The sequence below is a fragment of the Pecten maximus genome, chromosome 6 (genome assembly GCF_902652985.1).
Source record: "Pecten maximus chromosome 6, xPecMax1.1, whole genome shotgun sequence".
Lineage (NCBI taxonomy): Eukaryota > Metazoa > Mollusca > Bivalvia > Pectinida > Pectinidae > Pecten > Pecten maximus.
In genome coordinates this window covers 34000358-34017427 of record NC_047020.1, presented here as the reverse complement: position 1 = coordinate 34017427, position 17070 = coordinate 34000358, and the positions used below count along the sequence as shown (strand labels likewise).

The 17070-nt window shown below is 34.4% G+C and overlaps 1 protein-coding gene and 1 long non-coding RNA gene across 3 annotated transcripts in view; both read left to right on the top strand.

Annotated features, from left to right (window-relative positions):
* Positions 1–58: 58 nt before the first annotated feature.
* The window catches only part of LOC117329600 (transient receptor potential cation channel subfamily M member-like 2), a 35967-nt gene continuing 18955 nt past the window's right edge, over positions 59–17070 (top strand). Inside the window, exons 1-6 of one of the 2 annotated variants that reach the window (XM_033887617.1) lie at positions 59–80; positions 771–974; positions 1669–1897; positions 2182–2298; positions 2954–3259; positions 4133–5033. In XM_033887617.1, coding sequence (XP_033743508.1) covers positions 802–974; positions 1669–1897; positions 2182–2298; positions 2954–3259; positions 4133–4237 — 930 coding nt within the window. In that variant the 5' untranslated portion in view covers positions 59–80; positions 771–801 and the 3' untranslated portion in view covers positions 4238–5033. Of the gene's footprint in view, positions 81–770; positions 975–1668; positions 1898–2181; positions 2299–2953; positions 3260–4132; positions 5034–17070 lie in introns of those variants that run through there. The other variant, XM_033887618.1, reaches the window with a different exon arrangement.
* LOC117329602 lies at positions 5714–12548 on the top strand. The gene is made up of 3 exons (XR_004533234.1): positions 5714–8190; positions 8295–10847; positions 10898–12548. It is a non-coding gene; the product is annotated as an uncharacterized LOC117329602 (long non-coding RNA).

Sequence of the window (17070 nt, the reverse complement as noted above, 5' to 3'; positions counted from 1 at the left end):
GTGAGATGAACATTGAAAAAAATTCGTTAAGAATAATCCAATAGCATAAGAAATTTAACTTTGTTATGAGACCTGATTCAGTGAGTGTCCTGTTAGGGTTAGATAGCTATTTCATGATTAATATTTTCATTTTGAAAATGAAAATTTATCCAGGTTAAAAGAAGAATCAGAAGCTAGTTTATAGTTTACAAAAAAAGTCACCTGAAAAGTGGATGTAATTTCAAAAAAAATAAATAAATAATAGTAAAGTTCTTAATTTATACACCACCATATCACTTCAAAATGTCTTTCTTCAAGTGATTCACAAATTATTATTTGGGGTTATTGGGGGTATATGCAAACATGTACATGGTCAGGTTATATAGGAACCTGATCTGTCCATCCCAGATAATTTGTCTAGTTATTCTTTTGCAAATAAAAAATAAAAAAAATGCAATTTAATGATAATTTCTTTTTAGAATACATTCTAATACATATGTGACACGTGGTACATAATACTGTAATTTTTGACAAATTTGCGAATCGAATAAATCCCAAAAATGGTATGCGTTTACATAGCATGAATCACAGAATTGTAAAAAGATAAAAAAAAATAATGCAAAAACTGATTGAAAATATTGCAAAAATTTAAGAACAACTTAAAAATTAATTTCTTTTACTGTTTTGCTAACATGTCTGTACAATAATTTCCCCACAGTCACGGATATGGTATTGGTCTGCTAAATCTATTCACATTTTCTTCTGACTAATTCTCAGTATTGATCCAACAGGTTGAAGAAAGCACAAGAAGAGAGAGACAGGATGACGGAGGAAGAGAAAGAGGCCTTACCTCCCTTGGCAAAGTTCTCGGCTAAGTGGAACGCGGTGGTGACTTACAGACAAGAATCACACACACGCGCCATTGATAGAAGATCTTGGATTTCCTTCGACAACCAACCACACCGGTACAGTCTGGACCCAATGGAGATACCAATGTAAGTACAACTTTTCTTAACATAACAAAGGGAAATCTCACACACTACCCTTTCTATATTTTCCTGTGTAATCTGATCTGTCTGGGGCCTAATGTGACATTTGATGTCATAATTAAAATGTCATCGTGTCCATTTGTCTGTCTGATGCATAACCCAAAAAGGAGGTTGTTCATTTGAATTGGAGAATTTGGAAATTATATATTTCATTCAAATCTTAAGTAATTTTGATTCAATTTTGAGGAAAAGAAACCCATTGTATGTTGAAGATTTATTTATCAGAGAGTATAGGGATGAAATGCTGAAACAATTCATTCTTGGATTCGCCTTGAATGATATTTTGTTATAGAATACCTCCCGTAAATGAGATAAACCTTTCTCTAACACATAAAGCTGCTACTACTATTTTCCCAGTGTCCAGCAATAGGTGGAATCATGCAGGCAGTAAACCTATTACTAATTTTTAACACCATTTTACTGGTTAGATCCGAGTTAGACATTTCAAAATTAACCAGATCCGAGTTAGGCATTTCAAAATTAACCAATCATCTTTGTTCATTTAGTTATCCAGGCATATCATTGGAATCTACATTAAATGTTATCCATATCATCACCATAATATTGTATCTCAAATTTTGGTAGTGTTAAAAAGTGTGTTTTATTAACTACTAACAGAAAGAATTTTTTGTTTCAACAGTAATTCTATGGGAAGAACTGGTCTAAGAGGGCGTGGTGTGTTATGGCGCTGGGGCCCTAACCATGTCATCAAGGCAGTCTGCACCAGGTGGCGCCACAAATACAGTGATAACGATGCGCAGACTGGCTTCCTGTATGTTGAGGGTAAACGTGTTCTTGAATTCATTGCAATCAAGAAGCTCGGCGACGAAGTTACAGTAGATTCTGGCTCCACCTATGGTCTTCCAGGTGTAAGTGTCATTTACTGTAAAAGTTATGTTCATTGGATTTATTCAAGGATAGAATTAATCTCAGACAAAACATGCTTCCTTAATGAAAACGTTAAGTAAAATTATACCAAAAAATTGAACCAGTGGAAAAAGTGATTTTGTGCACAAGTTAGGATATCATTTGTGACCATATTGTCTTGCATGTTTTGTGTTTTTAGAAATGTTCCCTTCTCTGTGACAGATCATTAGATCTTTTAATCCTTGTCTGTTTTCTGACAATACTGCTGTTCCCTTCTCTCTAACAGGGGGCCCTACATGGACACATATCTCCATACAGTATGCAGTGTCAGGCCTTCATGAAGGATGTTCTAATGGAGGATCAGGAACCCAAAAATAACCTGGACCAGTCCGACATGATACAGGTATATATATTCTTGTATCATCAGGGCTTCACATCAGAGATTTGAATGTAGTAATCATATTTTCTATTTTCCTTTGGAGATGAAAAAGTAATGGGGCATAATAAACATTTTGCAAATGTGATATAATAAGCTCACCTCCCCGAAGGGCAGGAGGCCAAGGGGCTTGATATTGGGCCTGTAGCAGGCTTGGACGAAGGGCTACCAAGTTTGTTCAAATGAATGACCTTGACCTACATTCAAGGTCATAGGGGTCAAATAGGCTAAACTCTTTTAGAGACTTCTTCTCAATAACCAAGACGCCCAGAGAGTTGATATTTGGCCTGTATATAGCCTGCTGGGGTGAAGAGCTACCAAAGGCCTCTTGTCTCTGAATGTGATATTGAACATTGTGCTATCAATGTGATTTTAAACACCTAAGAATGTGATATCAAATATCTATGAATGTGATACTCAACTGCAATGAATGTGACATTAAATCTATATGAATGGATATTAAAACTCCACAAATGTAAACATCTATAAAAAAATATTTGATCTCTATGAATATCATATTAAACATCTACTATCATGACATTGAATATCTATCTTGATATAAAACATGCTGGTGTTTTACTCTATAGGTAAACATTGTTATATCGATATACTCTGCTTGCAGTACTTTGCCCAGTTTGCGGCTAATGTGAGCACCCCAGTTCGGACACCTGTCACACAGCTGCCTAGTCCTGTGTCCAACTGCGGATCCACCACCCAGATATCCTCCATCCAGCCCTTCTTGGCTCGAACAAGCTCCCGGACAAGCTTGCGTACCCATGCAGATGGGGACAGTTCAGGCTACAGTGCATGCTTGCTCTACAAAGGCTACGTAGATGATCCTCGAAACACTGACAATGCCTGGGTCGAGGCTGAGGTGTGGAACTTTCATTATGATGGTGGAGACACATTTGATATCAGGATTCCAGAGGTGGGTTTACACAGGCATACATACAGTATGTATGGGAAGGTGTTACTGGGTATAGGGGAGGGGTAGTCAGGTATAGATTATTACCGTTTACCTATACCGAATAAAACCCTCATGATATTAGGATTCCAGAGGTGGGTTTACATTTGTCACGCATGGGCTTGGAGATCCAAGCACAGGCTTACAGTATACATGTATATTGGAAGGTCTGACTTGGTATTGGGGAGGGGCAGTCATGTATAAATGATTGCTGTTTTCTGATACACAATAAGACCCTCCCATAAGAAATGTTACCGGTACTGAATGCCTGTGATCAGTCTGTTTACTTTTCTGTTCACAAATCAGGAACGTCTGAATCAAATGACACTTGATTAGACAGTTCTGATCTCATTTCATTATGCTTGGCTTTTGCACTTGATAAGGAAAGGCATATAGTGTTATCAATGTCTTTTCCCATCCTTAAGATCCCAGGGATAGCGTTTATATACAACCTCTGTGATAACATAAGTAATTAAGATTGTAACCAATGTGTGGTCTTCTCTGTCTTCTTGGGTCAATCATTGTCGAAGAATTTCTTTATTTTAGAGATTTTAATCAAACTAACCCAAAGATCATGTGTGAATATACCTCTGACAAGGTCATGTTTCAGGTCATGCAAGGTCAATGTCACTGTTACTACATGTATGTACATGTATATGTAATATCTAGGTCAAACAATAACACTTATATGCAGTGTTCAATTTATTATTCCAAAGATTTCTTATTAAATTAATATGTTAAAGATACATGAAATATAATTATGAATTATGAAAATAATTAATCATGAATTATAGAAATAATTCAACTTATTGTGAATGATTTGTTTGTTTCAAACAGGACAGTACAACAACTTGGAAGGAAGTTTCACCAAATGTGAAGATTTTTGGAAATGAAGGTGTTATTGTGCAAGAAGCTGCAAAAATTCATGATGCATATCATTGACACAGGAAAAAGAACTAGAATATTATATTCATCGATGTCTGCATTAATTGGATTGTGAAGCCTTGATCTTTCTGAGCATGGGAGATGTTAGCTTGGACCAGTGTACTAAATAATTATCACCTTAACTGACTCTCTTGCAATTACATGTAAATATTAATTGTTTACAAACTGTTGTAGCAATTTAATTGTTGTAAGATATTTGGTTCTAGATGGCGTTTCTTTTTCATAATTTCATACCAGGGTAGAAACATTTAATTTACTGTAAAATCTGAAATAAAACGCTACAAACAAAATAAACAAACAAGTATTGACAATTTTACAACTATTCAGTGAAATGTATGCTAAGTCTTGTATACAAATTTGTAAAAATCTTAAAAAATGCTTACTATCACAAACTTGATTAAATTACACTTACTGCGTAGAAAACATCAATTTAACCTGGAGGATTATAATCTGATGTCTTTAATTTGCAGGTTGCAATTGTTTTCAATTGCATGACGAATATAATGCATTGTTACTAGCTGCAGTAATTTTGTTTTTCGATTTTTGGACACTAATACATACAATGTAGAGTTCGTTGTTTTGAAAGTCAGAATCTTTAACCATGCAGTAGGAAAATAGTAAAAACGATGATCTGTATCGTTGGTTCAATGGTTTTACTTCTGTTCATGGTTCTCTATGTTAAACAGACATGTGGTGGTCATTATAATTATTAGCTCACCTGGACCAAAGGTCCGGTGAGCTTATGCCATGGTGCGGCGTCCGTCCGCCGTCCGTCAACATTTGCTTCAAATCGCTACTAGTCAAAAAGTTTTTATTGGATTTTGACCAAATTTGGTCAGAAACATCCTTGGCAGAAGGGGATCAGATTTTGCATAAATGGTGACTCTGACCCCCAAGGAGCCAAAGGGGCGGGGTCCCATAGGGGAAATAGAGATAATTCCTTCAAATCGCTACTAGTCACAGGGGGTATCCCCCTGTGCTACTAGTCATAAAGTTATCAATGGATTTGAACCCAATTTTGTGAGAAACATTCTTGGGGGAAGGGGAACAGATTTTGCATAAATGGTGACTCTGACCCCTGAGGGGGCCAAATGATCGGGGCCCCATAGGGGAAATAGAGGAAATTTCTTTAAATCGCTACTAGTCATAAAGTTATCAATGGATTTGAACCCAATTTAGTAAAAAACATTCTTGGGGGAAGGTGAAAAGATTTTGCATAAATGGTGACTCTGACCCCCGGGGGGCCAAAGGGGCGGGGCCCCATAGGGGAAATAGAGGTAATTCCTTCAAATTGCTACTAGTCATAAAGTTATGAATGGATTTGAACCAAATTTGGTCAGAAACATCATTTGGGGAAGAGGAACAGATTTTGCATAAATGGTGTTTCTTACCCCCCGAGGGGCCAAAGGGGCGGGGCCCATAGGGGTAATAGAGGTAATTCTTTTAAATCGCTACTAGTCATAAAGTTATGAATGGATGTTCTAAAAACAATTCTTGAGGTCTTTCAGACCCTTAGAGAGTTATTTCTTTCAAGCAGTTGGGATCCCCACACCATAACCATATATATAGCATTGTTTGAGATTGACAAATAAAACGAATTGAACATGAACATGAACATTATTTTGACATTTGGTCTGATCCAACCAGGTGAGCGATACAGGCCCCATGGGCCTCTTGTTAAATCATTTACTGTCAACTATCATCATACAAAGAATCCTTATACATTTACATGTATACTATACCAGAATTTCATTTGTGTACATGTATCAAACGTAATACAAAAAGAATATTTCATGATTTAAAAGTTAGATAAGATAATTGTAGGTATTGATTTGTTTGATAACAATGTTATAAATGTTTTATGGTTTTAGAAATAATGAAAATCCCATTCAGGCAAAATTTTGTTTTGAAATATTGATCTCGCAAGTTTACCTATAGTATTGTTAAAATAATTACACATGTAGCTTTTTAATGCCACTCAAATTAAGTCCCTTATCTCGCATTTTGAAGATGTAAATGTTCCTTGCTTAAGACATATATGTGCATGTACTTGCATAATGTTGGTATTCAAACAAAATCAAAAGAGGAGAGAAATCTTGGATTCTAAACATGTAAGTATGTACCCTAGAAAGAATGAGTGCTTTTGTAATTTGCTTGCTTGTTTTAAATTGAACATAAATGATTACAATGTATTTTTAATAATCATATCAAAGTAATTAAGTTATGATGTATGATTTAAATACATATTTAGGCTTTTGCCTTGAAATTTAAGATGAACTTTTTCTTCAATATTCAAAAAAAGAAGAGAGGAAAAATGAACAGTGTACATTTTAAAAATGTGTATTGAATCTGCTTGTTTTTTTTTTTTAATTAATTTTGATATTTTAGAAAAGAATTAAGGTTTTAAATAAAATAAAAAATTTAAAATCTGTTTTAGCTTTTACCTGTAAATAAAAAGAATTAAATGTTAAGTGTTACGTTACGCCACAACGAAGTTCATTGTTTTGTTATTCTGTTGTTTACTGTATAATTATGAAGAGTTTTTGCATCATTCCATTTTTTTCTGTTTAACTTGTTAATGCTATATACTTTAAGCCCGTCTGTAAAGAATATTTTATATACATTTTTTATCTTTGCCTAATTTTAAAAAAGCAATAAAGCCATATTGTGTGAGTGATTATTTCAGCTGATGTATTTTATCTATTGCAAAAAAAAAAAAAAGTATTGAAGTATAAAATTGCTTGTCATATTGTTAAGACACTTGTACAAGTTAATTTTATTTTTTTAAAATGTTAATTAAGATTATTTTCAAAAGCCAGTGACATGTGCATTATTGTGACTTTCTACAATACCAAATGTATCGGTATATGTAGATATATAGCTATACTATGGGGTATATATACTATACATAGTATATACTGTACAAAGCTATTAAAGCATAAACATTTATATTATTGTATGATTAAAAAAATATTCCTTATTAAAACCAGGCACATGTGAGCTTTACTGCAATACAGCATTTATCATTAAGAGGCAATACATCACTTTGTAAATGTAATTGAAATCTTGAAATTAATGCAGTCAAACTTTGTCAATTAAAGTCACTCATTAGAGTAGGATGCTTAGACTTCTGTTGGTACTCTCAGCTTTTTTGTAAGTGTTATAATATATTGGTAGTATTCTTCAAATTATCTAAATGTTCATATTCTCTCAACCATAGATGTATTGAAATAATCTTATAAATACATGATATGCAATTATTATAGCTTTCTTATACAGTTTTTGGCAGGTTGAATGAAAATCTATTCTACAATTTGTCAAAATCTTAATGTTCCATCTAAAATAGATGAGATAATCTTATTATTATGTCGTACGCAATAGCTTTCTTATACAACATTCAGCACATTGAATATTAATGAAAATGATCCAAATATGTTTTGCAATTATTAAAGGCAATATAATTATGAAAATGAAAGTAATCCAGAGAGGTTTTCATAAACAAGATGATATATGATAAAGAAAACATCATAATTATAGGTATAAGTTCTTGTTGGTAGATAGCTGTTTTTTAAGATCTATACATTATGCTAAAGAGTTTTCCATGTTTCAAATTTCTGGAAAGTAAATCTACATTTCCTGATTTTGTAGCAACTCTAGATCTGAAGGATCAGTGTAAACTTTTAATAATTTATTGCAAACATCCTGATCTGTATAAAAGGTCTCACGATCTGGTTATTGCGCTGACCATTTCATTTTAGAAACAGTAACCTATGGGTATTGTGTGTGACTGTATCATTAACATCTTTGAAGAACATTTCTATTTTAATTATCAGATTGATGTATTACTCCTGTAATTGATTGGTGCATTTGACGTTTGATAAAAATGTTTGATAGATTGTATCTGGAAATGTATTTGAAATTTAGGCAATATTTTCAGGGGTTTGGGGTAGGTGGATTTAGAACGAATATTCATACCCTGCCTACACTGCTCTCTGACGACGACCATCTGTCAGAAATTTCCGTCCGTCGTCCAGAGCTACGTTATCGCAGCTAGGTGGATTGGGTGTGGGGGTGATCACAGTAGTGGAGGTAGGGTATGCAATAATGACAGACCCACAAAAATCATTAGAACTTTGATTATTCCTTTGTCAATTGTATGTAGATAAAAATTAATTAAGGAAAATTTGAATCATAGTAAACTTACTGTTTTATGTTATTATTAAAATTTGATAATATTAATAAAATATTCTGAAGGAAAATGGATGGAGAAGAAAGGATCCATTTTGTTCCCCCCACCCCCCTATTTTTTTTTAATCTTTTGCTAGTTTTTGTCTCACTTCCCTTTGAGAAGCTATTCTATGAAATATTGCATTTGTTATTCAATGATACATTCAAATAACATATCAGCTTGACCAATGCATTTGTCATTTTATGAATTCCAAATCAAGTGGGCCCAAAGATTTGATTTGCTGTGATGTAATATGGTCTCATGTACTTCATTTTCAAGATAATACATGTTTAATTGATGTCTCAACATATATATATTGTTATATATAATAATGGTATTACTATGTATGTATAATAATCCTTTTTTTTTTTTTCATCAGATTTTCTAAAGATTCCATGTTAAACGTGAACCCTCCATGATGATAACCGTAATTTTTAGTTTTATACACTGCATTATCACTTTGCCACCTTAAAATGGTTAGAAAATTATTATCCTTGGTGATGTGCAGTATTGGGCTATTTAAACTACCTGCAGTCGTCTTTCTCAGATTTTTTTGGAGCATACATGTACACCCAGAGCTACCATTTCGGCCAACCACTTGTTCACAAAATTTCGACAGCTGCACACATTTGCAGAGTTGTTGAATGGAATAGTACAGTACATGTAATTTCAAGTGAAGTACCTTGTCCAAAAATACAGCACATTGCTTGTGTGGAGACTCAAACTAGTTGTTCTTAATCACCACCATGCCTCCTATTATTTAAGGTCTTGGGAGCAAATTTAAGGCTTGTTGTAATGTTTGATGCTTAGAAGATGTATGTTGTGTTAATAAGTAAAATCAGAAAACCTTGACAGACTGTACAAGAAGATTTCTTGTATTTTTAAAAACAGCATTTTACCCTTTATCTTCATTGTAACTTGTTATTATTGAAAATTAACTACATGTTTATGTTATAGTAGAAGTTTAAATGTTTAGAAGTAGATGGTCTGTTTATTTACATAAACAAACTGGTATCTCAATTTTTGAAATGTATCATTTGAGGCATAAATCTAGATGGACCTGCTGTAGTTAATACAGGTCTTAAAGTCTTTGTCAAGGCTTGTTTGAAAGCATTATAAAATCATTAGGTCCGTCCTTATTTCATAAACGGAAAACTCTGTTCCAACCATTTCAGGTGATCAGGTTGTATACAATGGTAACATGCTTGCCTTTCACCTGCCTGGCCATGTGGGGTTTCTCGGGGTACTCTGGGTTTCCTACCGCAGTGAGACCCCTTCTGCTCTTCAATCCAGGCCAACAAGAGTGATAAATATGTTTTATTATGTTATGGTAGAAATTTAAAAGTTTAGAAGTACGTTTGTTCATTTACATGGACAAACTGGTATCTCAAATTTTGATTTTTTTTTTCAATCCGGGCCAACAAGAATAATTAATATATATAAGTTGATATTTACTTGTTTTGAAATTGTTGTTAAATAACTAAAGTTTACAAACCATTTGGACTTGGACCACAATAATAAGAAAAAAAACAGCCCTGTGCTCTGATGGAACTTAGTGGCTGAATTTGATTTGAACTCTGGTGGAAGTTCGCCTTATTGCTGTGGTTCACGACATCAAAACAAGGTTTGTAACTCTCTTGATCATGCCTACCTCATCAATTCGAGACATTCCTTCACCTTTCATATCACAGATGACATGTATTTTGTGTGAATGGTATACCCCCTCCCTGTATTTAGCATTACTGACCAGTCGGACAGGGCAGTTATCAAGTTTAGATGTCGCTTATGTTCTGGCCCTGGTTTAAACAACATTTCATAACTCAGAAAAACATTATAGAACTTAAGGAAAATTATTTTGATTAACAATGATTTTTTCCTTTAATTCAATAACGGCTTCTAAAGGAAAAATTATAGTATAAGAATTTCCTGAATTTGAAAATGTTGATCAAACTTGGGCCTGACTGCATTTGTTGTGGTGCTTACAAGATGTTACTTTATCATGGTGCTTCTAAGATATCCATTTTATCTTTACATATTTAGGTTTTAATATAGTTAACCAAGACGTGCATGACTGTCATGTTTCTGTAACCTACTGCATTAGGTTTCATTGATACATTTTTCAGTATACAAATTTCATTTAGCTGCAGATGATTAAATGTAAACTTGTAGGTATCTTATGTTTTTGGTGTCATTGTTATTACATTTTTAATGGTTCATAACACTGAAAAGGTCATTAGGTCTATAAATAGTAGAGGTCATAAGGACTATAAAAAGTAAAGGTCATTAGGGCTATATATAGTAAAGTTCATTAGGGCTATGGAAAGTAAAGGTCATTAGGGCTATAAATAGTTAAGGTCATTAGGGCTATGAATAGTAAAGGTCATTAGGGCTATAAATAGTAAAGGTCATTAGGGTTATAGATAGTAAAGGTCATTAGGGCTATAAATAGTAAAGGTCATTAGGGTTATAAATAGTAAAGGTCATTAGGGCTATGGAAAGTAAAGGTCATTAGGGCTATAAATAGTTAAGGTCATTAGGGCTATGAATAGTAAAGGTCATTAGGGCTATAAATAGTAAAGGGCATTAGGGCTATAAATAGTAAAGGTCATTAGGGCTATATATATATAGTAAAGGTCATTAGGGCTATGGAAAGTAAAGGTTATTAGGGTTATGAAGGGTAAAGGTCATTAGGGCTATGAATAGTATGTAAATAATGGATATTAAATTGATCAACATCAAACAATTAAAATATTTTTAAAATATCTCGGTCCACTTGGAGTATTTATATCCAAACATAGTTTAAATAGTACAGACCCACAGCTTTTAGATAGTTCAAAATTTTGAAAAATCAGTATTTAAAATACAAGTCCCCTTAGCTTCTTAAGTGTCTAGAGGACAATCACAGAGGTAACTTAGAACATTCGTGTACAGAAACGTGTTTTGGAATGGATATTATTGTCTGGTTGTATTAGTACTGTAGAAAATGCAGAGAGACAGAATGAGGGTGGGACAAAAATGATTTGAAATACACAAATATTAAATTATGACTGAATAAAATACATATATTTTTCAGAATTATTGTAAAGATATACTCATGATTTAACATGAGTCTCCATTTCATTTAAGTTTTATGATAAAAGTTTCATGAATAACCAATAAAATTAATTTAAGATCTTTTGATCACACATTTAAATTTTTTTTCTTCAATTATTGCAGAAAGCATTAATTTCTGTCATTCCTGAAGTCATCTTAGCTCTATAACTGTTGTCACTGTTGTGGGGTAATAAAATCTTTAAATATTGGACTTAATCTTCATCATTCTATGACATCCTGTCATATTACAGGAATTTTTTCTGACTTGCACTGCAGTCTTCTTAGAAATAAATTTTAAATCATAGAACCCTACCTGTATTTCTGATATAATTCGACAAACATACAGCATGAAAGCTTTGCTATTTCATACAATGTAGAACCTATATTATGTATCACAGAGTTTAATCCTGATGAAAAAAATAACTTTGACTTGTAGAATGTTTTTCCCTTATTGAATAATGCTCCTAGCTCCTGAAACTAAAATTTATTTGGCTTCCTTTCTTCTCAGTGGCCGTCAACTAGAAATTTCATTATGTTCCCAACAGAAAGATACTTAGACAGCTTTAAATGACAAAAAGATTAAAATGATGAAATAATTTGTAAAAATGAAAAAAAAAAAATGATTACAATGATGACATAAATTGTAAAAAAATTTTTTTTTTTATTAAAATGATTAAACTATAAAAATGAAAAAAAAGTGAATAAAAAGGATGAAATGAATTGCGATAAAACATTTTATTTATGCATACAAATGAATTAATATGGTATTATGAGATGAATATATAATTAATAACCTCTGCTTGGTAAAATATTATATTGTAATGAGGTTGCTATTTTTGTGGCTATTTTTGTGGCTACCTGATATCTGTGGAATATTGTAAAGGTGTTCTAGTCTTTTAAATGAAAAATTATGTTTTATGTTTGCCTTTTTATAAAAAAAATGTTTTAGTTTGTATTTTGTAAGAAAATAAACATGTTTTAAGTTTATATATGTGTTTACCTTTTTTTTTTATTAGATTAGTATTATTGGAAATACCATGCTTTTATTAGGTCACCTGAGACGAAGTCTCAAGTGACCTATTCTAATCGCCTTTTGTCCGTCGTCGTGCGTCGTGCGTCCGTAAACTTTTTACATTTTCGACTTCTTCTCCAAAACCACTTAACAAAATTCAATGAAATTTGGCAGAAAGTTTCTATGGCTGAAGGTCAACCAAAATTGTGAATTATATGGTCCCCACCCCCCAGGGGCCTGAGGGGTGGGGCCAAAAAGGGTCAAATTGACTAAAATTTCAAAAATCTTCTTCTCTACTCTCAGATATTATGGAGTCAAACACTCTTTATAGATGAAAGGGTCTTGTAGTGCTTTACCAAAATTGTGAATTGCATGACCCTGGGGTCTCACGTTTGCCCCTGGGGAGGGGGTAAACTTTACTATAGTTTATATAGGGAAATCACATTTTTGACTATTATTTGTTGGATTTCTATTGGAATTCATTCCAACTTGTATCAAATTATCAGCATGGGATGACAGTTTGATGGTATGTACATGTTGGCCCTAATTGACCCCCAGGGGCTGGTGGGCGGGGCCAAAAAGGGTCAAATTGACTAAAATTTCAAAAATCTTCTTCTCTACTCTCAGATATGGTAGAATCAAATACTCTTGATAGATGGAAGGGTCTTAAGGTGCTTTACCAAAATTGTGAATTTCATGACCCTGGGGTCTCAGGTTTGCCCCTGGGTAGGGGGTAAACTTTACTATAGTTTATATAGGGAAATCACATTGTTGACTATTATTTGTTGGATTTCTATTGGAATTCATTCTAACTTGTATCAAATTATCAGCATGGGATGACAGTTTGATGGTATGTACATGTTGGCCCTAATTGACCCCCAGGGGCTGGTGGGCGGGGCCAAAAGGGGTCAAATTGACTAAAATTTCAAAAATCTTCTTCTCTACTCTCAGATATGGTAGAATCAAATACTCTTGATAGATGGAAGGGTCTTAAGGTGCTTTACCAAAATTGTGAATTTCATGACCCTGGGGTCTCACGTTTGCCCCTGGGGAGGGGGTAAACTTTACTATAGTTTATATAGGGAAATCACATTTTTGACTATTATTTGTTGGATTTCTATTGGAATTCATTCTAACTTGTATCAAATTATCAGCATGGGATGACAGTTTGATGGTATGTACATGTTGGCCCTAATTGACCCCCAGGGGCTGGTGGGCGGGGCCAAAAAGGGTCAAATTGACTAAAATTTCAAAAATCTTCTTCTCTACTCTCAGATATGGTAGAATCAAATACTCTTGATAGATGGAAGGGTCTTAAGGTGCTTTACCAAAATTGTGAATTTCATGACCCTGGGGTCTCAGGTTTGCCCCTGGGTAGGGGGTAAACTTTACTATAGTTTATATAGGGAAATCACATTTTTGACTATTATTTGTTGGATTTCTATTGGAATTCATTCTAACTTGGTTCAAATTATCAGCATTGGATTACAGTTTGATGTTATGTACATATTGGCCCTGGTTGACCCCCAGGGGCTGGTGGGCGGGGCCAAAAAGGGTCAAATTGACTGAAATTTCAAAAATCTTCTTCTCTACTCTCAGATATGTTAGAATCAAATACTCTTCATAGATGGAAGGGTCTTAAGGTGCTTTACCAAAATTGTGAATTTCATGACCCTGGGGTCTCAGGTTTGCCCCTGGGTAGGGGGTAAACTTTACTATAGTATATAGGGAAATCACATTTTTGACTATTATTTGTTGGATTTCTATTGGAATTCATTCTAACTTGGTTCAAATTATCAGCATGGGATGACAGTTTGATGTTATGTACATGTTGGCCCTGGTTGACCCCCAGGGGCTGGTGGGCGGGGCCAAAAAGGGTCAAATTGACTGAAATTTCAAAAATCTTCTTATCTACTATATGTTAGAATCAAATACTCTTCATAGACTGACCCCATTAGGACTGATGGGTGGGGCCAAAAAGGGTCAATTTAGTTGGCCGAAATATTTCAAATCTCAGGTGACCGTTAAGGCCCTTTGGGCCTCTTGTTTACAAATGTTGCAGAACTCACTTTATACAGCCTTATATGGTGCACGGTTACTAAACACTGGGTCCTGGTCAACATCTTTTGTACTGTATAAAATTCTCTATGATATAATACAATGGATAAATCCAGTACTGTCCAGTCCTATCACCGGGTGGGTCATCCTTCAGACATGTCTTTACAGATGTTTCGGCGTTTTCCATGATGTCCTTCAGAGGTGGTCGGCTATCGTACTGCTTTGTTCTTTCAGTAAGATCTCCTCATCACAGTCACTTCAGGCATTGATGGTTATCGTGCTTCTTGACACCACAGCCTGGCATTGTATCTGGCGACCATTCCATATTTGTTCCCTCTTTCTCCGTATCCAGCTAAAATCAACCTTTGTACGCCTGCTTGCTTCCCCTACCAGTTGCTCATATTTTGCACCCTTGACTCCGGGCAGTCTTAAGACTCTCTACAGTCCAGGAACTCTATAGACGACCCCTCTAAGCAGAAAACATTATCTACAAACTGCTGATAATCTGTCGCTGTCGATCCTTGGCCTACATCCTGTCTCCCCATGACACTCTTAACTTGGCCTTCACACCTCCTTGGCGCTGCGTGGCATTGATTCGATCTCTACTGGGAGACCTGTCCTGAAATACATGTAGATGTCTACACTCATTTCTGAGTCTCTTGTTCATTTGAAATAGTCCGCTTCTTCCGTCTGGCAAACGTACATATTTTAGCGTACTCAAAATTTAGAGGGTAACAGAATTTAAACACATTCGCGCAATGATGAATTAGTGCACTAATAATGCTATTGTACAGAAAGTTCAATTAGCACCACTATAATTTAGCGGAAAGTTCCCAACGCGAAAATCGCTAAATTAAGATTACCACTAATATATGTACGATTACAGTACCTTCCGCCATCTTGTATATGATGTAAGGACACGTGCAAGGTTAGCTCCCACAAAGTACACGTGTAGCATTATCATTAACGTCACATGAGAACAAATACAAATGTATCGTTAGGATAATACGGACAGTTAACTTTTGAGAGGAATTTGTGATATTCTAAATACATAATTAGCTTCTTGCTCACGAAGCATTGTTTTTCGGCACCAAAACGACTTCAAAAGATACATATACTCGATTTATACCTTTAAAATCCGACCTCAAATCTCTAATATTGTCACATTCTGAAGCTAATGATTCCATTTCAACCTTCTAGACAATGCTATCAAAATAATTTTGAACGGTTTGCTTGGTAAAACTGACATACAGAGAAGAATTGTTTAACATTGACGAGTGCGGACATTAAGGTTTTCGTTTCCACTGTTGGGGAATCTGTTCTTAGTTCTTGTTTATAGTTGTTCTTCAGACATTTTACAGTTAGTTTTGTTTGCTCAGTAGGCTTACATGGCTGTCTGCCTTGTACTTTGTAACACACTACGGCGTCATCAATAATGATTTGTTTAAAGTTCAGCCCAACCATTGTGGACAGGAGCTGACTATTAGTGCCTGTCCTTGCTTGTTTTTTTGTTTTTGTTTTGTTTTACGTCCTATTAACAGCCAGGGTCATTTAAGGACGTGCCAGGTTTTGGAGGTGGAGGAAAGCCGGAGAACCCAGAGAAAAACCACTGGCCTACAGTCAGTACCTGGCAACTGCCCCACGTAGGTTTCGAACTCGCAACCCAGATTTGCTGACCGAGCGCTGTATGAAGGCATCACGATGTCCATTTGTTCTTCTTGTATCGCTTTGTCAATTAGACACTAAATTTAAAGAAAGTGTTTTAGTATTAAAACTGTCCGTCATAATCCTGGTTGTGATTTGCCTAGATCTACATTGCGCTTGTCCTTCCGGAACACCTGATCCTATTGTGCTAGTACTTAAATTCTTTATTTGTCTCAACATTTATATTTTGTTTAAAATGTTTATTTATTTTACATGTTAGTATTCTGTTTGTACATTGTACAACGTGTCTCTTCTCGTAATGACAATTATTCATGCAGCAATTATGGAAACACCAAGTTATCATTCAATAATGGAGCACTGTTGAACCAGTAATTAACAAATCTATCGGGTATATAAGATATCTTATCAAAAATGTTTGAAATATCTTGTATCTTTTATGAGATATCTTATATTATTATTATATAACATATTTTATAAAAAATATGCCTTAATAAATCATCATATATAAACTTTCAATAAGATATCTTAAAAGCATATACGATATCTTATCTACTTTACAAGAGAAAAGTAGATGTTAGAATAAAGTAGAAAAAATGGTCCCATCGACTGAATCGTAATTTCATTGAAAATAGTTACTCTTCACTATTATCATGTACACGTACATGTCAAAATATGCCAAGCCAAATGATCATTTATTCCAGGAACAATGTTGATCCAGTACTTACCCAAATTACATAGATATATCATTTATTATATATCATACAGTATACACGA